Source organism: Podarcis liolepis (assembly GCF_965112155.1).
Source record: "Podarcis liolepis genome assembly, chromosome: 8".
In the NCBI taxonomy this organism is placed as follows: Eukaryota; Metazoa; Chordata; class Lepidosauria; order Squamata; family Lacertidae; genus Podarcis; species Podarcis liolepis.
The window spans coordinates 63807191-63829792 of record NC_139560.1 but is presented as its reverse complement, the minus strand read 5'-3'; the positions used below and the strand labels follow the sequence as shown (position 1 = coordinate 63829792).

General features: G+C 42.8%; 1 protein-coding gene across 3 annotated transcripts in view; it reads left to right on the top strand.

The window, feature by feature from the left end:
- The window catches only part of DSP (desmoplakin), a 48017-nt gene extending 25888 nt beyond the window's left edge, over nucleotides 1–22129 (top strand). Inside the window, exons 10-24 of one of the 3 annotated variants that reach the window (XM_083518914.1) lie at nucleotides 439–564; nucleotides 1157–1309; nucleotides 2036–2190; nucleotides 3116–3242; nucleotides 3670–3886; nucleotides 5207–5418; nucleotides 6267–6433; nucleotides 7065–7203; nucleotides 7564–7757; nucleotides 8805–8967; nucleotides 9314–9397; nucleotides 10770–10877; nucleotides 12088–12186; nucleotides 13873–16167; nucleotides 18231–22129. In XM_083518914.1, the coding sequence (XP_083375040.1) occupies nucleotides 439–564; nucleotides 1157–1309; nucleotides 2036–2190; nucleotides 3116–3242; nucleotides 3670–3886; nucleotides 5207–5418; nucleotides 6267–6433; nucleotides 7065–7203; nucleotides 7564–7757; nucleotides 8805–8967; nucleotides 9314–9397; nucleotides 10770–10877; nucleotides 12088–12186; nucleotides 13873–16167; nucleotides 18231–21437 (7446 nt within the window). In that variant the 3' untranslated portion in view covers nucleotides 21438–22129. The remainder of the gene's footprint in view (nucleotides 1–438; nucleotides 565–1156; nucleotides 1310–2035; nucleotides 2191–3115; nucleotides 3243–3669; nucleotides 3887–5206; nucleotides 5419–6266; nucleotides 6434–7064; nucleotides 7204–7563; nucleotides 7758–8804; nucleotides 8968–9313; nucleotides 9398–10769; nucleotides 10878–12087; nucleotides 12187–13872; nucleotides 16168–18230) is intronic. The other 2 variants (XM_083518916.1, XM_083518915.1) reach the window with 2 other exon arrangements.
- The last annotated feature ends 473 nt before the right edge of the window (nucleotides 22130–22602 follow it).

Sequence of the window (22602 nt, the reverse complement as noted above, 5' to 3'; positions counted from 1 at the left end):
CATATGTTCAAGTGCTGCATTTCCTATTAATGTCTGTTAGTCCAGTGTAGATTTTACGAGTTCAGCATTACTAATCGCTTAAAAGTCTGTTGGATCCTACAATACAAATCTCATTCAGGGCCCACTGTTATCATTCTGTACAAAATGTACACTTCACACCTTTAATTTATTTTACAACATTTGTGTTCTGGCTTTTTCTCCAAGGAGCTCAAGGCAGCATAGAGGGTTTTCCCCACTTCATTTTATCCCCACAACAAACACTGTGAGTTAAGTTAGACTAAGAGAAAGTGATTGGTCCAAAGTCAACCAGTGACCTTCATGACTGAGTAGAGATTTGAGTCCTGGTCTCTCAAGTGCTAGTACGACACTCTAACCACTATGCCCCACTAGTGTGATTAGATAAAGACAATCATATGTCTGTTTGCTTTTCATGCATAGTTTTTTGAGGAAGCCCAGTCAACTGAGAGCTATTTGAAGAATCTACAGGATTCCATCAGAAAGAAGTTCATCTGTGATAAGAATATGTCCCTGCAAGTTCTATTGGAGCAGATCAAAGAGTTGGAGGTATGGTTGCCACTTTGTTTTGAGATCCCACAGCTTCTTTCAACTTCAGTAGGACTAAGCCCATAAGGGCAGATTTCCTTGTATATGAAAGATACTGTGTTTGAAAGACAGGCGACATTAAATCTCATTGTGGCTGTTTGAAGCCATTGGGTGAGGAAAATGAGAGGTGTTAAGGAGAAGGTCTGGGGGAAATTGCAATTTCCAGGCTTTCTTGTCACACTGATGTGATTAAAAATGAGCAGCTGCTCCTTTGGTCTATTTCACCGAGTATATTATACTTCATATATTTGGGACTGCTGCAGCATTTTATGTACTCAAACAGAACTTCAGATGGATTTTTTAGTTTTCTTTTCCTCTGTTATTGATTGCAGAACCCCTAATTTTAGAGTTTATAACTCTTAAGACTTTATAGAACTCTAAAATATAAACTCTGATTTTCTCAAACTGTTACCACTGAAGTCTACCCAGATACTTGTCTTAAATTTGAAGAGAATCTGGATTTGACCGATAGCAAATGCAGGTCTGTGTTAGTGAATGCGGTTCCTTGTTTATAAGTATTTTTTGCCATGACAAACTTTCTCTGTCTTTCTAGAGTGAGCGAGAGAAAATTTTGGAATACAAGAGACAAGTGCAAAATTTGGTGAATAAGTCTAAGAAGATTGTCCAGCTAAAGCCACGGAACCCTGATTACAAGAGCAATAAGCCAATCATTCTCAAGGCTCTGTGTGACTACAAACAAGATCTGGTAAGAATCATGCTATTGATTAATTACTCAATCAATCAATCAATCAATCAATCGTTGATCGTATATATTTTAGATTTATTGGCAATCCCATCCCAAGTACCTGAGGCAGGCTACTGTGTAGCTTCAGCTAAAATCTGCTTAAAATGGACCAAATGTATTGGATGATAAATAATCTGTTCTAGTTTCTTTTTTACTGCAGCTGCTAAGCAGGTGCTCAGGTAGAAATGTCTTCAAATGTTTCCAAAGATGCATTTGAACTCCATTCAAATCTATTGCTTGGTATAGCCCTCGTAGGACTATGCCATTCCTGAAGGTTGGAGAAACTGCATGCTTGAATGAAGTATGATGTGTTCTAAGCACTACAGAGAACACCCTGTGATTGACCTATCAAATGGTAGATTACGGTGTTCTGCATCCGCTGGGCACAGAGGTCAACCCCAGCGTATTGCAGTAGTTTAGCCTAACAATTTTTACATGAGGTTATTTTATGCATACATATATAAAAAGTTGCATGTTAATAGGAATGCATGCAAGCTTCAATCCCGTACATCTTGGCCTCTGGGTATCCAAGCCTTTTTTATATGTGTATTCAGTACTATGACTAAAAGTTGTCTAGTCTTAGGGAGGATTCCAACTAATTACATCAACTGAAAACTATATCATAAGTATTTGCGTTGTCCCAGTGTGTTAATGCCTACAGTTGTTTTTTCCCTGTCTTTTCCATAGAAAACCATGCGCAAAGGAGACGAGTGCATTTTGAAAGACAACAGCGAACGTAGCAAGTGGCATGTGACTGGGCCAGGAGGAGTCGATATGCTGGTGCCATCTGTCAGTCTCATTATCCCTCCCCCTAATCCATTAGCTGTGGATCTGGCGACCAAGTGAGTTATTTATAAAACCTGAAGCCATATTGCTTGGGAAAAAAGTGTGAGTTCTTCCCTGGCTCTGTATGTTGTGTACCTTTGATTGGGTCAGAAAAGGGCCCAGTTGCGTATAACACTGTGACTGGGTGGACTCTGTGCACCTATCTATATATTATTTACGGAACTCAAGGGCAGCGAGCAAAAATTTAATTTTGTGTTTTGAGTGGGAAGTGCTGGCTGTGAGCAAGTCTATAGGGAAAGGGGAACCTCTAGGTGTTGTGGGACTCCAACTCCCATCATCCAGGAGCATTTGCCATGTTGGGTGATGGGAATGAGTGTTCAAGAACATCTGGAGGACCAGAAGTTCTCCATCCCTGCTATAGAAGGTCAGTCTCCATTGTGTTGCAACAAGAAACCTTTCTAGAGGGTGGGCTTTCCCCACCCCTCAAGAGCCCATTTTGCAGCCTTTCTCCCAGATTCTAGGCAAAGCTAATTCTGACTGGAAACAAAAAAAATTGGTTTAATTTAATTCAGATTCATTTTAATTTGTGGTTATTCAGTACAGGCTAAATATGAATAGGGTTCTTTCATATTTATTTATGTATTCTTTTGGGTTAAATGAGGTCACATCATTAGTTGAATGTATCCAATATATATTGGATACATAGTGTGTTGGATACATATTGGATATATATAATGTATCCAATATGTATCCAATACACTTTAGCCCTGCAGCACCTAGTTTAGGAATCATTGCACAGGGAGCAGACTTCTAGCTCTCAATGTGCTGCATTGAAAAAAGTCCACATTTATATTGAAAACATTTGCATTTTCGTATTTGGGGTTTTGAGCCCTTTTCTGCTCAGGATGCTCGTCTTCTGGTTGACTAGGAGACACTGATGTTGCTTTTCGAACCTGAGTTAACACATTCATTGCCCCTTAGGATTGAGCAATACTATGAGGCCATTATGGCTCTCTGGAATCAACTCTACATCAACATGAAAAGCCTGGTGTCTTGGCATTACTGCATGATTGACATTGAGAAGATAAAGGCTTTGACTATTGCTAAGGTGGGTGTTGAAATGACTTCTATAAAGTTTGACCAGGAGCTGTCATAGTCTTCGCAAATGTGCGCTTTTCCTAACTTTTGAGCACATATATAAGAAGACTTGGGTATATGCATTCTAGACTTTACAGGGGCTGCCTGCCTTTTCTCAAGCCTTGTTTGTACTGATAACGTGACTGGCAATTCTGCAGTCGAATCTTGCTTTTGCTGACCAAGACTCTCCCTGTTTCCTTTTATTGGCTCATTCCATTGCCTGCAACCGTAGGCTCTTCATTCTAACGTAAACCACGGTTAGCTCATTTTGTCATTGTTAATCCTACAAATATAAATAACTCTCCAGAATACCCCTCTTCTGTAGTCATAATTCCGGAGGATTGCATCAGCTTTCTTTGGCTGCTTTTCCTTAAACTGTTTCTGCCTCTTCATTTCAGCTGAAGACCATGCGCAGAGAAGATTACCAGAGAGTAATAGCTGACCTGGAGATTCATTATCAAGAATTCATCAGGAACAGCCAGGGCTCGGAGATGTTCGCAGATGAGGATAAGAGGAAAATCCAGACTCAGTTCTCCGATGCTCAGAAGCACTACCAAACATTGGTCATCCAGCTGCCAGGCCAACACCAGCAGCGTCCGCAGCAACCAAATCAAGGTCAGCTTTCCACAAGAGTGGTAGAAACCGCACCGTCTGTTGCAGGGTGTAGTCGTGCTTCACCTTGGAGGCTTGCACAACTTGCGTCCCCCTGAGCCAAATGCAGCCCACCAACCATGCATGCAATTCACCAAGGTTGCAGTCAATTGTGTGTCCCTCTTCCATGTCTGGGACTGCAGAAATACAGGAATGTCAAATACATGCTGGGCCTACAGGTACTTGGTGAGCTGCATTCAGCCTGACACATAGTAACTTGACAGACAATTAGTCCGTGGTGCCTGAGTTTGCTTGTTGTCCTCTTCCCTCCTCACCGCTTCTTCCTTTTGTGTCATGCCTTTTAGACTGAGGGCTGGAGCTGCCTTGTTCATTACTGAGTTTATGTAAGCTGCTCTGGGAGCTTCAAATCTAGCTCAGTATGGTCTGCGCTGACTGGCAGGAACCCCACGGTTTCTGATACTGTTCTCCTCCAGCCTTATCTGGAGATGCCAGCGATTGAACCTGGGTTCTTTTGTACACAAAGCATGTGATTCACCACTGAACCATAGCCCTTCCCCATAGCTTCCTCATAGGCAGGCCTCCGCTTCACCAAAAGGCTCCATGGGTACACTTAACCAAATAATAGCACACTTGAAGTCTGTGTGTAGGTAATTGGGTGCTGACCGCTATAGGCAAGCACATTTTAATCACCTAGAACAGCCTTTCTCAACATGTGGGTCCCCAGATGTTGTTGAACTACAACTCCCATCACCCCTAGCTAGCAAGGCCAGAGCTCAGGGATGATGGGAGTTGTAGTCCAACAACATCTGGGGACCCACAGGTTGAGAACTGCTGATCTAGAACATGGGTAGGCAAACTAAGGCCCGGGGGCCGGATCTGGCCCAATCGCCTTCTAAATCCGGCCCACGGATGGTCCGGGAATCAGCATGTTTTTACATGAGAATGTGTCCTTATATTTAAAATCTCTGGGTTATTTGTGGGGCATAGGAATTCGTTCACCCCCCCCCCCAAAAAATATAGTCTGGCGCCCCACAAGGTCTGAGGGACAGTGGACCGGCCCCCTGCTGAAAAAGTTTGCTGACCCCGATCTAGAACCTCACCTGGCACACGCCCAATCGCTTGCATGTTCTTTTGCCAGGTGATGGGGCAGGAGAAATGAAGGCAGACTTATTTAGCAGTGCATACAAGTAGTTCCCTATCCACAGCGCATTGTTTGACATGACGTCACACCACCTCGATTCACAGGGGTTAATTTTTCAAAAACCGAAAACTGACCCACTGGTTGTTTTCCCTTTTTTTCTTTTCTTTTCTTTTTTAAACCAGTCGTGACAACTGAAGTCACTCACCTGGGCTCATCCCAGCAAGTCCAGAATCAGAAGCAGGAGCTAGAGAAGCACGAAGCCTGGATGCTTATGGAACTCCAGAAGCTTCGTCGCCAGATCGAGAACTGTGAGCTCCGCATGGCGCAGAGAACCATCCTTCAGCCAGACCAAGGGGCCTCCCAGAATTTGTCCGTCAGAATCAATGAATTAGAGGTACGTGTTGATTTGCACTGGACAGGCATAGCATGATTGTGTGTGGTTCAGACTGAATGAAGCCCAACTATCCTGAATCCTCTTGATTCCGTCTTTCTCTACTCTTCATATTCTTAAGAAGCACCAGCAGTGCCAAGATGAATTGATACCACTAGTATAATAACACTGGTGGCATTTGTGGCCAATCTGTTGTGCAGTGAGGTCATGAGAGGACGTCTATCTACACTAGAGCAAGTATTATAGCAGCTACTAGGAGAGAGACCGTAGCTCAGTGGTAGAGAGCCAAGGATCAGCTAATACATGACACGAGAGATCTGCCTGAGACCTGGAGGGCAGTTGCCCGTCACTAGAAAATACTGAGCTAGATGGACACATTATCACAATAAAACACCCATCAACTCCACTTGTTTATAAGCAGCGCAGCACATTTAATATCAGTCAGGGCCACCACTGAAAAGACCCTGCTCCTTTTGGTCCTAACAACTCTTTCTGGCAGACTTTTTAAAAGTACGCATTTATGTCATACAATCAGAATTTCTTAGCTTGCAAAGATGGCCATCTTTCACAGCTGGTGGATCTGGTCCCTGAACAATATGTGTGAGCAGAGAGCTTGGAAGGATAGTAGAAAGTTTTGGGGGATTTGTACTAGAAGTTGCTTATTATGGGATTGCATACCAAAGAGAAAAGTGTCTGAACATCTCTTTCAGTCCTTTTATTTTCTTAACATTAGCTGAAACACACGTTCTGTGGGGCAAGATAGATGATACGTCAATTGCAGGTTGTTAATGTGATCTTAAGAAGTGTGTGAGAGTAAATAACATTTCTCTCTCTTTCTCTCTCTCTCTTAGGGTATACAAAACGATTCTCAGGCAATAGCGGTCGCTCTCAATGGGCAGAAAGATTATCTCCCCAGGTTCAGAGGCTCTGAAAAGTATCTCTATTTGCAGTCTGAAATAAGTACCTTGTTTCAGAAACTGGAAAATATTAATGGGGTCTCTGCTGGTTATTTGGACAGGTAAGGAAACAGACAAGCATGGTTGTCCATATTATAGGTGTGCTTTGTGGTTATTTTTTAGTGATTAGTGCTTTTATTTAATCAGCTGCATGTTTTAAGGATTTCAATCCAACATACACCCGTAACTGTTAATATTTTAAACTAAGGTAACTCTAACCAAGGAGGTCCAACTTCTTCAGCAAAATAAGCTGTACAAAGCAGCGTCATTTATGCAGATGCCTAGTTTTCTATACTGTTGTTGACATCCATCCATCTCGAGAGAAGATGGGAAAGTGTGCCATTGGGGTGAAGTCAAACCATAACAATGCCTGCTGTAGTTGTGGAAACTGATAGGAGAGGGACATGTTTTATTGCAGTTGGGGCAGATGAAGGCGTCCAGTTTCGTTTTCTATACATATTCCTCAGTTTGCATGTGGAACAGTTTGCGTGCAGGCTCAAATTTCCTTAGAATCGACTGGCGACCAAAACCAACTTCATAGAGCGATGCTATGCCTAGTACTCAGAATTAAGTTCTGCTGTGTCCAGTGGCACTTACTCCTGAGCAATGAGGGGTGGAGAGAAAAGAGACTGAAAGCAAACGATCTTTTCCCAACCCTGCATATGACTTTCTGATGGCATTGTTTTGCTACAGCTTGAATGCGCTGAGGTCCCTGCTCCAGGCAATTCTCCAAACAGAAGATGTGATCCGAGTGTTCGAAGTCAGACTTACAGAAGAGGATACTCTGTCTTTGGACCCAGATAAAGTGGAAGCTTATCGAGCCTGCCTGAAGGTAAGAGAGAGGGTTTTATGTATATATCAGAGATTGAGCCATGAATTGGTTACTTAAAGACTTTGTGCTGTTTTTAAACATGGGGGGGGGGGGAAGCTTAATGTTATAATATATTTGTATATTACGAGTCATAATTTGGTCTTGCTTCCATAAATTAACACATTCTATTTCCTATGAAAAAATAATCCAGTTTATGATTGTTTGCGTTCTCTAAATATTTCCAGATATGTTAAGTTTGATCATATGCAACCTATTCTGCCCTTTCTTGCAGCTGTCTGGATTATGCTGTGGTTGTGTTTACTTTCTGGCGAGATCTGGGATACCGAAGATAGATTATTCTGTTGCTTATTTTTTCCCCAGAAAATGAAAGGAGACCTTAGTATGAAGAAGTCGCTGCTTAGTACCATGGAGGCAGAGCTGCAGCGGGCTCACCAGGTCCACTCGCAGTCTTGCCAGTCGTATCCTCTCCACGATTTAGATCTTGGAAAGTTCACTGAAAAAGTCGGGCACCTCACAGACCGTTGGCAAAGGGTGGATAAGCAGATTGATGACAGGTTTGTTTGTGATTTCTAAAGAGTAAACTTCAAACCAGGTGTTCAGTAAGCTGTAGACCTCGTGCACACATTGATGCATCTGGCAAAAAAACACATGTTTAAAACTTGACTTTCTAGTTCCTGAGAGTGGTTTGCCTTTTTGCTGCTCTAGACTCATAACTCTGTAGCTTTGGGACTGTGCCAGCTCTTTAGCCATAGTTAAGGAAGTCCAGGATAACATTAGGTATGGTTTGTCAACCAGCTACAGACCTTGGTTGACAAGCAACTTTTAACCATACTTAATAAGCCAAAGTTAAGCTGCTGGGCTGGGTTCATACATAACACCAAGTCATTTCTAGACTGAACTGATAAGTGTTTGACTTGAGATCGTAGTAGCTGAAAACGTCCTTCCCTAGGAAACTACAGCTATTTCTATGAAGATTCCAGTTTATATGTTATGTTTAGAATGGAATGTCACACAGAATGTTGGAGGAGGTAACACTTCCCTGACCTTCCAGCAACTGAGTTGCCACTGTTTACGGGAAAGGAGAGGGGTTGAGGTAGAATGCAGGTCAGTGTGGAGCAAACACACTGACAGGAGCGCTAGATTGGCTCTGCCAGTGTGTTTGCACAATTCTGACCTCCCTGCAACTTCACCCTTCACATTCTCCCTCCCGGTAAGCAGCAGCAATTCAGCTGGTGGGAGGTCAGCTGAGTGCCATTGCTTCACTGCGCTACCCACTACTGACTGGTGGCTTTTAAAGCAGAAGGCTTTTATGTTGGCATATGTCAATCTATATTGCAACTGTTGCATGGTATGCAGATTTTGCAGATATTGCATGATGCGTGCATTAACTTGGAGCTTTTTGAAGTAGCAAAGTGGATCTCTTTCTGTTCTTAGGAGGCCATATGCTTTGTGTAGTGGTCCTAGGATTAATTCTGCTTGCAAAGACCTCTATCTCACATCTGGAAGATTGCTTTCAATCATAGTGGGCAGCACTGGGCTGCATAGACTAGTGATGTGAATTAGTTTAAGGCAGCTTCATGTGTTGCTACTTTGTCTTACAGGACCTGGGATTTAGAAAAACAGGCGAAGCAGCTGAAAACCTATCGGGATCTTTACCAGGCTCTGAATAAATGGATTTGTGATGCCAGGCGCCGGCAGGAAACTATTGAAGCCATGAAGTTGGGAGATGTTAGCACTGTCATGAGATATCTGCAGGAGCAAAAGGTATTGTCTTGCACTCAGTGTTGCAAAGTGTTTCCCCTAAGTAATTTGGCTGAAGTGAAACCAACTTAGATTCGGCGAAGTATTAGGAGTTTGTGTCAGAATCCCTGCTAATGTAATAATGATTAAGGGTGCAAGTTATGAGCTTGATGTCCTGATTTCAAATCCCACCTCAGCTAAGCTTGCTTTATACATCTTTGTCACCACAATTGTCTCTTGGGATCACCATGAGAGATATAGTATCATCAGTGGAGTGATTGACAAGTGTTGCCATTCTCCTGAACCAAAAGAAGACTTGACGGCTAGAAATCTGATAAAATTAATATTGTGGGGTTGTTGTTTTTTGCAGAACTTACATGCTGAAATAACAAGCAAGCGAGACAGAGTGGAAGATGTGATGAAGAATGCAGAGGTGTGCTCAGCTGCAATCAAGGTACTGTTATTTTTGAACATTCCCCTAAGAATATATCTTTTCCTACAAGAGCTTAATCCTGCAAGGCTCCCTTCTCTCTTCTTAATCCTAGACTCAATCCTTCTTACTCTTCACACACTCACATTTCTCAGCACAATAGGCTCAGTTCCTGGGCAAACCAAAGTTTACAAGATACAGACCCACTGACAGCCTCTGTACTTCTGCAAGTGTATCCATGATAGTCTGGCTGGTCCAAAACTTCCAGGGCAAATTTGGAAAAGCACAAATGCTGACAACAAGCTGAGGTGGCTACGCCAAGGGAAAGAAAATACACACAGGATTATCTTGTGATTTTATTTTTATTTTTGTGTTTCTAGTAGTTCTGTTCAGATTGCATTACTGAGCATACTTCTAGAACAGTGTTTTTCAACCTTTTTTGGGCAAAGGCACACTTATTTCATGAAAAAAATCACGAGGCACACCACCACTGTGTGCGGAGAGGGAGATGTCAGAGCCCCGCTGCTCTCTATGAGGAATCGGATGAGAGCAGACCGCCTGTCCGATCTCATCTGATCCCATCCGATCTGATCCCCACCCAGGACGGATGGAAAATAGGGTGGACACTGTCCGGTGCCCGCCTAGTGGGCGAAAATTTGACTTTTTTTTTAAAAAAAAAAATCTTTTGAATTTTTCAATTTTCCCCACGGCACACCAGGCAACATCTCGCGGCACACTAGTGTGCCGCGGAACAGTGGTTGAAAAACACTGTTCTAGAAAGCATTGGAAAAAGAAAAAACCAGTGGGTCTTATTCCCAAATCATTCTGTCATACCCCTGTCTGGGTTAATCATGGGGCTGATTTTTGGAAGTTTAAGACATGTCATTTAAACCCCATTGATCTGCTTGTACAATCAATCCTTTTTTGTTGCCTTTCATTCAAAGAGTTTTTAATGCAAGTTGTGGAAAAAAGTTTCTCTACCTTACTTCCAGCATGTCTGGTTTTAAATGCATTTCTTATTCTTCTTTTTAGCAACTACTCTCTCTTCTGACCCTCTACCATACTGAGTCTTAAAATCAGGATTTGGGGTTTTATTTATTAGCTGTCTGTCTAAAACACACTCTTCATTACAAATGCAGTTCCAGAGCAGCTTGCAAATTTAATACATCACACAGAGACTAAAAACAAGGGAGGTATTTACGACCAGCCAGCTAAAATAAACATCAACACTGGCACCAAAATTCCACCAGAAACCTGGGCAGATAACCAGGTCCTCAGCTGATGTCAAAAGGTTGAAAGAGTAGGTTATTGGCTTCCTGCAGTTCTGAAAATCCAGGTCGGGAGGCATACGGTGGCTGTCTTTACAAAATGAATTGTGTTTTCTTCTCTTCTGCAGGATTACGAACTGCAGGCTGCAGCTTATTGCTCAGGACTGGAGACTTTGCTGAACATCCCCATTAAGCGCAGCATGGTCCAGTCTCCTTCAGGGCTAATTCTGAAAGAGGTAAATGATAATAAAGTGCACTTTCATGATAATTGGTAATGTTCTTGCTTGGTGAAACCAAGTCAGGAGGTGTGCACACAGTTCTGAAGGAAATCTGTGGTGTTGTAGCACTAGGCAGGAACCTGTTTGCTAAACCACACGAGAGACTGGTGTTCCAGAAAAGCACGGGGTGGTGTTTTGGAATGCAGATTGGGGAATTGCTTACTTGGTATATATATGACATGTCAGAACCCCTCTGCGATCAAAAGCTGGTGTGTTCTAGCCTAATTTCCCTCCTTGCTGGCTGTTTTTCTGCAGGCAGGGTGGTTTAGGGTGGTGGTTGTTTTTCAAACACAGAGATGAAGTAAAGCATGACACACTCCCCCCTAGGCTTATACAGTGGTACCTCGGGTTACATATGCTTCAGGTTACATACACATCAGGTTACAGACTCCGCTAACCCAGAAATAGTACCCCAGGTTAAGAACTTTGCTTCAGAATGAGAATAGAAATCGTGCTCCCGCGGCGCGGCAGTGGTGCTTCAGGTTAAGAACAGTTTCAGGTTAAGAATAGACCTCCGGAATGAATTAAGTACTTAACCCGAGGTACTACTGTAGTCTAAAGTGGTAAAATCTAGAAAGGGCTGCACCACGGGACGCTCCGCTATTTGTAGATCAGCTCTAAATCCATTTCAACTCATTTATACTTATGTCAGGGACATGGGTGGCACTGTGGTGTAAACCACTGAGCCTAGGGCTTGCTGATCGGAAGGTCGGCGGTTCGAATCCCTGTGACAGGGTGAGCTCCCGTTGCTCGGTCCCAGCTCCTGCCAACCTAGCAGTTCGAAAGCACGTCAAAGTGCAAGTAGATAAATAGGTACCGCTCCGGCGGGAAGGTAAATGGCGTTTCCGTGCACTGCTCTGGTTTCACCAGAAGCGGCTTAGTCACGCTGGCCACATGACCAGGAAAAACTGCCTGCGGACAAACGTTGGCTCCCTCGGCCAGTAAAGCGAGATGAGCGCTGCAACCCCAGAGTTGTTTGCAACCTGGACTTAACTGTCAGGGGTCATTTGCCTTTACCTTTATACTTAAGTCAGAGTCAATCTAGGATCAGGCTGGCATTTTATTTTAAAATAATAACAACACAAAACCCCAAGCCTGTTGATGCAGACGAAACATAGCATTTGGGATAGGTTGACAATAGATTGCTTTTCCCTCCCTCTCCATGCAGGCTGCTGAGATCCAGTCTCGTTACATTGAACTTCTTACAAAATCAGGAGACTATTACAAGTTTTTGAGTGAAATGTTAAAGAGCTTGGAAGATTTAAAGGTAATATCCCTCTTCCTTTATGTATTGTGAATTGTCAGGTTCCTGGGTGCTTTGTAAATATTTTTGATGCTGTTAATAAATCCTTCATGCAATAATAAATAACATTCTAAGGCTACACGTCTACAATGGAAACCAAATTTTCTTGCTATACACGGTTCAGCTGTTTTAGTCTTAAATTTGAGGCATGCATTCAGCAGACTCATACAATACAGCTTTTTGTGGACTAGACCAGTTTAGACTGCAGATAGAGCTGATTCCTTGTTTGAACACTGCTTCCCGTAAATAAATGCCACTCCCTGCACATTTAAAAATGGGCATATTAGGAAGATTTTAGAGTAGCTTTCCTGGATATGTTAGTTGTTTAGGTGCATGAGGCTTTTTTCCCCCATGAGGCATCCTTCAAGCAAGTGATGGGCTCATCTGCAGTTTGAAGTTGTAATAGCTTAGAATGAGCTGCTATCAGATGATTTGTTGCCTGTGTAGATTGATTCCTAGTTATTCCTGTTATAGTAGATGCAGGGTGGATTTAAAAAATATTTTTTTTTAAATGAAAAAAAAAACGGATTTTTAAAAATTTTAATCAGATTTTTTTATTTAAATTGGATTTTTAAAATAAAATGCTTTTGAGGAAAAAATCTTTCTAAATACAATTTTCTATTTAAGTTACATTATACGCCAAAGGCTATTCATCAGGAAATAAGGATTTGTTTTAAGTTTTCCATGAAACCTTCATCTGGTTGTAAATATTAAGATTATACCAGCAAGAATGAGTCTGTAAAAAAAGGATTTAAATCAAGTCTTACTGACTAGTGATTTAAATCAATTTGATTTAAATCAAATCCACCCTGAGTAGATGAGATTTTTCATTTTAGCTTCAGTCGTCACTCCCTCAAGTTCAGGACCCCTGAATTTGGTTTTGCCACCAGCTTTACATAGGGCATAACCTGAATTTAAGCATGGCTTTGGATGCCCAGTCTTGGCCACTGAACACATGAAGCAATAAAAACAGGAAACTGAGAATGTACAGAATAATGTTCAGTTGCCGTTAAGGAACCAATTTTCCTTCACATATTGAGATCAGCGTGCAGGGCATCCAAGAGGGAGAATAGTATTTAGTGGCCGCTGTGAGCATTAGCGCCTTCCCCTCTTTTTCCTTTTTGTATAAAGTAGCCCGTTTGTGGACACCTGGTTTCTGTACAGTTGTTTTCTATTTGGTCCAATATTGGTTCAGACATGATATGTGATCAACGAGTTTCTTTATTTCAAGAAACATTTTATATCATGCCTTTAAAAATGTTTTCCTAGGCTAACAGATGTGTAAAAACCAGAAAAATGAACCCCAGAGCTCTGGTTTAAGTCTGCTTTCAGAGCTTGACATAGAGTAGCATATATTCCTCCAGATCCAATGTTTTCTGGTGCACTAGGACTTTTGCACTGAAAACCATGAAATATTAAAAAGGCCTCGTTGAGAATGTTAAGAGTCTTGTCCATTATGGTTAACAAGAGAATGTGAAGTTTTTTATAAAAAAAATGAAAGAAAACAACCAAACAGCAAAAAAGGCATTTTATTAAAATTAGCTGTGGAGTGGTGATTTTTTTGGGGGGGGTGTGTGAATGAGTAGCATGCTGTTGGTCAAAAAGGTTGCGATAGGTAATTTTTATCTTTCATGCTTTCTGAATCTGCAGATGAAAAGCACCAAAATAGAACTATTGGAAGAAGAGCTGAGACTAGCCAGAGATGCCAATTCTGATAACAGCAATAAGCACAAATTCCTGGAGCAAAACCTACAGAAGTACCAGTTGGAAATTTCCCAGCTGAAGGCCAAACTGATGGGTTTGGAAGAGATGAAGAGGCAAGCAGAGTTGGATGGTGGCTCTGCCAAACAAAACTTGGACAAGTGCTATGCTCAAATAAAAGATCTGAATGACAGAATAACAAGGCTGACTTATGAGATTGAAGATGAGAAGAGGAAAAGGAAGCTATTGGAGGACAGATATGACCAGCAGAAGACTGACTTTGACCAACTGCAGAAGACAAGGCAGAATGAGAAAGAAAGCCTTGGTTGGCAAAAGATAGAATCTGAGAAAGTCATCAAGGAGAAGGAGTACGAGATAGAAAGGTTAAGGGTGCTTCTCCAGGACGAGGGGAATCGGAAGAGAGAATATGAGAATGAGCTGGCTAAGGTAAGAAACCAGTTTAATGAGGAGATGAGTAATATAAAGAACAAGTATGAAACCGAGATTAACATTAAGAAGACCACCATCCACCAGATAGCATCCCAGAAAGAAGATGATGCCAAAAACCTCCGAGCCCAGATCGATAAGCTGCAGAGAGAGAACAGAGATCTGAAGGATGAGATCATCAGGCTCAATGACAGCATTTTGGATGCTACAGAGCAGCGGAGGAGAGCAGAAGAAAATATTCTTCAGCAGAAGGCTTGCGGCTCGGAGGTGGCTCAGCAGAAGCAGCAGATCGAGCTGGAGCTGAAACAGATCATTCATCTGCGCAACGAAGACAACGCGAGGTACAAGCAAGCGCTTGAAGATGCTGCTTTGACCATCCAGGACAAAACCAAGGAGCTTGAAAGAGTAAAGATTCAGCTGCAGGAAGAGGCTAAAAGCCGGTGGGAACTTGAGAATGAATTGGCTAAGGTAAGGAACAGTTATGACGAGGAAATTATTAGTTTAAAGAACAAGTATGAGACTGAGATAAATATCACAAAGACCACAATAAATCAGGTGACACTGCAGAAGGAAGAGGAATCCAGTAATTACCGAGCACAGCTCGACAATGTTGTGAGAGAAAATAGGAGCTTATGTGAGGAAATTAGGAGACTGAAGAACACTATAAGTCAGACATCGGAGAACCTTAGACAAGTGGAAGAAAATGCTCACCAGCAAAAAGCCATTGGCTCTGAGATCTCGCAAAAGAAGCAGCAGCTTGAGATTGAGTTAAAACAGACTGTCCAGAAATACTCTGAGGAGACCATGCGTTACAAGCAGTCTCTTGACGATGCTGGGAGGACAATTAAGGACAAAAACAAAGAGATTGAAAAGCTGAGAAAGTTGCTGGAAGCAGAAACAAACCAGAGGAAATCTATGGAGGAGGAGAATATCCGATTGCAAAGAGTCCAGTACGATTTGGAGAAAGTGAACATCAACGCCACAGAGACCATCAGCAGGTTGAAAGTCCAAGAGCAGGAACTGGGGCGGCTAAAAAGCGAATACGAGAGGCTTGCCCAGGACAAAAAAGGGAAAGATCAAGAAAGCACAAGGCTGCAGGGCACAATGAAAGAGCTGCAGCAGCAGAAACGCAAGCTGGAGGAGGAGCTTAGTAGGCAGGCTAGAGCCATAGGAGAAGAAACTGCCAAGAGGAAGGAAGTGGAAGCAGAGTTAGAATCTATGAGGAGGTCTTACAGAGAGCAATCTGTCAAGATCACAAACCTTACTCAGCAGATAGAGGAGGTCTCGATGGTCAAGAAAAGGAGTGAAGATGACTTGAAGCACCAGAGAGAGGTGCTAGATGGTCAGATGAGGGAAAAGCAGAGATACTTGGAGGAGATAAGGAAGTACACTTCAGAGATCGAAACCTTGCGCCGCCAGGTGGTCCAAGAGCAAGAGAATCTAAAGCAAGCTCACATGCGCAACGAGCACTTGCAAAAGGCTGTTGAGGACAAGAGCAAAAGCCTCAATGAGTGCAAAATAGAAATTGAAAGGCTTCAGTCTCTTACCGAGAACCTTACAAAAGAACACTTGATGTTAGAGGAAGAGCTGCGTAATGTGAGATTGGAGTATGATGATCTAAGAAGGGGCAGAAGTGAAGTGGATGAGGAAAAAAATGCCACAATTATTGAACTTAAGAGTCAACTACAGACAAGCAGCAAGCATACCCTGGAACTTCAGGGTCTGATAAATGGTTTGCAGAAAGAAAGGGACAATTTGAGACAGGAAATTGAGAAATTCCAAAAGCAGGCTATGGAGGTATTCACAAATATTTGATCACAACTTTACTGTCCCTCAAATAATTCAACACCAAATGCATTTCCAACCAATCATTGGACCCTAAATTTATGTATATTGATTTTAATTGATTCCTTTTAAAATTTGATATAAAAATTCCAACTGGCTTCTAAGTGCAGGTCTCTTACAGGCATTTGATTGGCCACTGTGAGAACAGAATGCTGGACTAGATCGGCCATTGGCCTGATCCTACAGGCTATTCTTATGTTCTTAGCTGTAGGCCCAGATTTGGGTCGCTTCTAGACTACTGCAAAGGAGATATAAATCTTACCTAGCATCTGCTTTTGTTACCTTTGGTGCTTAAAAAAATCTTTGGGTGATATTTCATTCCAATAGAATTTAGCGTTTTTCCTATGGAAAATTGGTCAGCTCTTCATCATCCTTAGAAAGGAGCAGGACTTTGAAGACCAGGCCATATTTCCAAAACCTGTTCTTACAGAAGCTACCCCCTGAAGTTCAGTTACTCTTGACATCTCAACCCCCAAAGAGGGGTATACAATATGTTATTCATGAAGTTGCATATTGGAGCTTATCCTTATCTCCTTTGCTCTTCTCATTCTTTATTTTGCTGTAGGGTAGTATATGTATATACATAAATACATACATGTATACCTTAAAAAGTGTACATATGCAAAAGTGTATACATAGTTATACTGGTGTTGTATATTTGGTATACATTTTATTGCTGCTTATGTACCTGTATATTGTCTAAAATGCACATTATACATAATTATATATGTGTGTTTGTATGTGTTTGTATGTGTGCATGCTATACATGTCACTGCTTTCATTTCTTTCTTAAAAAAAGAAAGAAATCTATGAGTCACAATCCTGCACAGAGAAGAGCATACTTAAGCCTATTGACATTGCCTCAAGTGTGCTTTCTTCTGTGTTGGAGTCTGCCCATTTTGCCTAGTAGCTTGGGCTCATAATTTTCAAGTAAAATGATAGTTAGGTTTCCCTGTCTTCGTTTACTAGGAGCAACCTATCAGGCATTGCTACAGTTCAGCCTCAATTCATATCAATTCACTCATTGAAATGAATGGAGAGCCTAGCTTAAGCAATGTTTGCTGAACTATATTGGTTTGCTAGTGCAAGATTGGTCCAAAAGCAGTATTTTCCTCAGTGGGGTATCGGTTTGCTCTCATTGTGTCCCCACCCCCAACACCCGTAATTCACACGCACATTATTATCTATGTACTTTTATTCACTCAGATTCATCACATAAGATACGTGATGGAACTTTATCCATTAGTCTAGTTGTAGTCTCAAAATGAGCGCTTTCTTGAAAGAAGAATCAGATTGTGGAATTAAATAATCAGTTTTTTGTTGTTGTTAATGTGGGTAAATCGGCTCCAGGTAAGACCAGTCTGGATTTGATGTCGTGATACATATGTTTTGTAAACAGAGCAAGATGAAGGTCCCCTTTCAGTAGACACAAGATTTTATCAGAGGCAGTACTGAAGTGCAGGCATCCCAAATTACTTAGCTTCTGCTAGACTGCTGTCAAAATTAAGACTGTATGTCGTATATGTGTACAGGTGGGAAAGGGAAAATATTAAGCACTGACAGTACAATCCACCCCAAGCTAAGTATTTTTAATTCCTGTTGATTTCAAAGGGAAGAGATAGGATTGTGCTGTATGCACAAGGCTGCAGTCCTATGCACACTTGCCTGGGAGTAATCCCCATTTAATTCTGTGGGTCTTACTTCTGAGTAGACTTGTATAGGACTGCGCTGTTAAACACATGCTTAATCTTTCCACTGAAACTGGCAGGACCCCAATGTGCTGGGTCATGCCCCAGACTCTCTTGTTAGAATTATTTTTAGCCCATTTCTATCAGTGTGCTATCCTGTATTAATAAAACAAATCCACAGCTGTATCCAAAACATCAGATTTATTACTCAGGGCCACAGTTACCCAGTACCCCTTGCAGGATAGGTTGAAATATAGGGAATATAGGATGTTAAGAAGAGGCACTAATTTTCTCCTTGTTTATTTCTTTCTTTAAAAAAAACCATAGACATCCCATAGGATCCAAGAATCCAAATCCCAGTATACTCATATTATGCAGGAACGAGAAGCACTGCTGATAAAAATTAATACCTTGGAACAAGACAAAGCAAGGTTGCTGAGGTTGGAGGAAGAGCTGAATCGGGCCAAAGGTACACTGGAGTCAGAATCCCGCTTGAAAATGCGGCTGGAGAATGAGAAGCAGCAAATCCTGAACGACTTAAATCAGTGGAAGAGCCAGTATTCCCGGAAGGAAGAGACAATCAGGAAGATTGAGTCCGAGCGAGATAAGAGCGAGAGGGAGAAGAGTGCCTTGCTGATAGAAATTGAGAGGCTGCAGGCAGAGATGAAGAGAATCGAAGAAAGGTACCGCAGCCGCTTGGAAGAGACAAGCAGAAAGAGCCAGTCGGAGATGGAGTCTGAGCGCCTGAGGCTGCAAAGGGAAATTGAGAAACTGAAGCAGCGCCCATATGTGGCCAACAGAGTCACCCAGACAGAAGATGACTTTGCCATCGACCCTTCCAAATTACTCTTCAATGGCCTGCGGAAAAAAATAACTGCTGTCCAGCTGTACGAATGCCAGCTGATAGACAAGTCCACCCTGGATAAGCTGCTGAGGGGCCAGAAGTCCGTGGAGGAAGTTGCTGCTGATCTCGAACCCTATCTCAGAGGAGCTGGGGCTATAGCCGGGGCTTCTCTTAGCCCTAAGGACAAGTATTCCCTGGTGGAGGCTAAACGGAAGCAGCTTCTCAGCCCAGAGAACACCGTCTTCCTTTTGGAAGCCCAGGCAGCCACCGGAGGTGTGATTGACCCCCACCGCAACGAACTTCTCAGCGTGGACAGTGCAGTTGCTAGAGATCTGATCGATTTTGATGACCGGGAGCAAATCTACACCGCTGAAAAGGCTATCACTGGATTTAAAGATCCCTTCTCAGGGAAAACTGTGCCTGTGGCACAAGCCATCAGTAAACAGCTTATCGACAGGGAGACCGGGATACGTCTCCTTGAAGCTCAGTTGGCTGCGGGAGGAATCGTTGACCCCATCAACAGTGTGTTCTTGCCGAAAGACATTGCTTTAGCTCGTGGGCTTATTGATCGAGACCTGGTCAGATCCTTGAACCAACCTCAGAGTTTAAATAACTTAATTGACCCGATCACCAAGAAGGCCATAAGTTACACGAAGCTGAGGGCGAAATGCAGAATCGAACCACACACTGGTTTGCTCCTCCTTCCCGTGCAGAAGAGAAGCATGTCATTCCAAGGCATCAGGAAGCCCATTGACATTTCTGAGTTAGTAGACTCTGGCATCATTCGGGAGTCGACGGCAAATGATCTGGAAAGTGGAGTAATCACGGTTGAAGAAGTCAGCGACCGAATCAAAGATTTCCTCCAGGGCTCCAGCTGCATAGCTGGCATTTATAACGAGGCCACCAGAGAGAAGCTTGGCATTTACCAGGCCATGAAAATAGGTTTGGTTAGACCAGGAACAGCTCTTGAGCTTCTGGAAGCCCAGGCAGCCACTGGATTTGTTGTGGACCCTGTGAACAATTCACGACACACGGTGGAAGAAGCTTACAAAAGAGGCCTAGTTGGAATAGAATTTAAAGAAAAACTCCTGTCTGCTGAAAGAGCAGTCACTGGGTACAAAGATCCAGAAACAGGAAACATCATCTCCTTGTTCCAAGCAATGAATAAGGAACTCATTGAGAGAGGCCACGGGATTCGTTTGTTGGAGGCCCAGATAGCCACTGGTGGGATCATCGACCCGAAGGAAAGTCATCGGTTGCCAGTCGGCACGGCATACCAACGTGGCTACTTTGACAAAGAGCTGAATAACATTCTCTCTGATCCCAGTGACGATACCAAAGGCTTTTTTGACCCCAACACAGAAGAAAACCTGACCTACTTGCAGTTGAAAGAAAGGTGCATAGTCGATGAAGGAAGTGGGCTCTGTCTCCTGCCCCTGAGAGAGAAGAAGAAAGTGGTGCAGACTTCGCAAAAAAACACCCTCAGGAAGCGCAGGGTCGTCATCGTAGATCCAGACACAAATAAGGAAATGTCCGTCCAGGAAGCGTACAATAAAGGCCTCATAGACTATGACACTTACCTGGAGCTTTCTGACCAGGAATGCGAATGGGAAGAAATCACTATAACAGGTTCAGATGGGAGCACAAGAGTAGTGCTTGTTGACAGGAAAACGGGCCACCAGTATGATATCCAGGACTCCATTGACAAAGGCCTTGTGGACAAGAAATTTTTTGAGCAATACCGTTCCGGGTCATTAAGCCTCACTCAGTTTGCAGACATGATTGCTTGCAGGAATGGCGGTGACGAAGTTTTCAGACACGAGTCCATTCGTTCTCCTACGGTACTGAGTATCAAGAGTTCATCTATCAAGCTAAAGAGCAGTTCGGGCTCCGGCTCCGGCTCCTTTTCTGAGTCCCTCGAGGAAACGAGTCCAATCGCAGCCATATTTGACACAGAAAATTTGGAGAAGATCTCCATTTCAGAAGCCGTGCAACGGGGCATTGTTGACAGCATTACTGCCCAGCGTTTGCTGGAAGCCCAAGCTTGCACGGGAGGCATAATATGCCCCGTCACAGGACAGCGGCTTTCCCTTCAGGAAGCAGTCGCCCAAGGCCTCATTGACCATGAGATGTCAACAAGGCTGAAGCCAGCTCATAAAGCCTTCATAGGGTTTGAAGGCATCAAGGGCCGAAACAGAATGTCAGCCGCAGAGGCTGTGAAGGAAAAGTGGCTTCCTTATGAGGCTGGCCAGCGCTTCCTTGAGTTTCAGTTTATCACCGGAGGTCTCATTGACCCCGAAGTTCGTGGGAGAATAAGTACCGAAGAAGCCATTCGAAAAGGGCTGATTGATGGCCGGACAGCCCAGAGGTTACAAGACACCAGCAACTATGGGAAGATTTTGACCTGTCCCAAAACAAAGCTGAAAATCTCCTTCAGAGATGCAATGAATCGTTCGATGGTGGAAGATATAACTGGGCTTCGGTTACTGGAAGCTTCTTCGGTTTCATCCAAAGGCATCTCCAGCCCATACAATGTCTCTTCGGCACCAGGCTCGCGCAGTGGATCACGCAGTGGATCCCGCTCAGGCTCGCGCAGTGGATCCAGGAGAGGAAGCTTTGATGCAAACACGAATGCCTCGTATTCTTATTCCTATACAACCATCAGCAGCAGCAGCTCGCTTGGGCGCTAGTCATTAGCTAGCTAGCCTATCTGAATTTAGCACTGGAAGCATCTGCTGGGATCTGTATTCCTTCTTTGTTTTAACAAACAGAAAGAACTGGTTGTTGGTGATATTAGCACTTGCTTGGGTGAAATAGTTAAGCTGCAGAATAGAAGCCAAACCCAAATGCCAATAAAATAAATCTTTCTGGATGGGATGCTGTGCTTCTCCCTACATGTATATATATATACAACTCACATGCATGTGTGCATGCTTTCTAAATGTCTTGGGTGCAGACTTCTCATAGTAAATGGAGGAGGCAAGTTCTCTCTGATGTTGGTGTGCATCTTTCCTCATGTATTTAGCATTTGCTTTTGTTCCCTTCAAATAGTCATGCATGGCCACAAACTATTATCCCAGGCTTCATATTGGTTGTTTTTATCAGTGTTGATGTTTTTAAAGCCACTTTTTTATCAATGCGGATGTTGCACTGCACAACGGTGATGGTCTGAAAATCCTCTCCAACAAATGTTATACCCAATTGTGCTATACTATATTCTCATTTGGTCACACTGCTTTTATTAGGGCAGATTTATTAGAATTTATTTCCTGTGGCCAAACATTTCTATTCATTTTTTGCTTGCTTGTAACCCGGGTAATACCATGCAGGCCCATCTGTGTAACATTTACTATTCTGGCAATAAAAAAAATAATTAACCACCTTTGATTCCTTTGTGGTAAATATCTTGACATTAAGTGTTTGTTTTGCATGCATTCTTGGCAGTGGCTAAACTAGCTGCAGTAGTTGACTGCATATTGAGTACTACGAATTGGAGGTTCCCTTAGTCTCACATTTAACGGCTGCTTCAGATCTCAGCTGTAAATATCTGTGGTTGTCAAGGAGTCTAGGCGTTAGACATGCACTTTAAATTCATGGTGGTAATATGATCACTATAAACCATGGAAGTGGATGGGAAGCCATTGGCAAGTACATTCCAAATTGCTTCTCGTTTCCTATCGGAAGTAACTGGTGAGCAGTTTTCTAGATTACACCTCCATTGCTAAATGCTGAAGTACAGATGTGGAAAACTGCATCCATCCATTTAAAACTTACTTGATCATAGGAACATAGGAAGCTGCCTTATATCAGACCAGAGTATTTGTTCTATCTAACCCAATACTGACTGCTCTGACT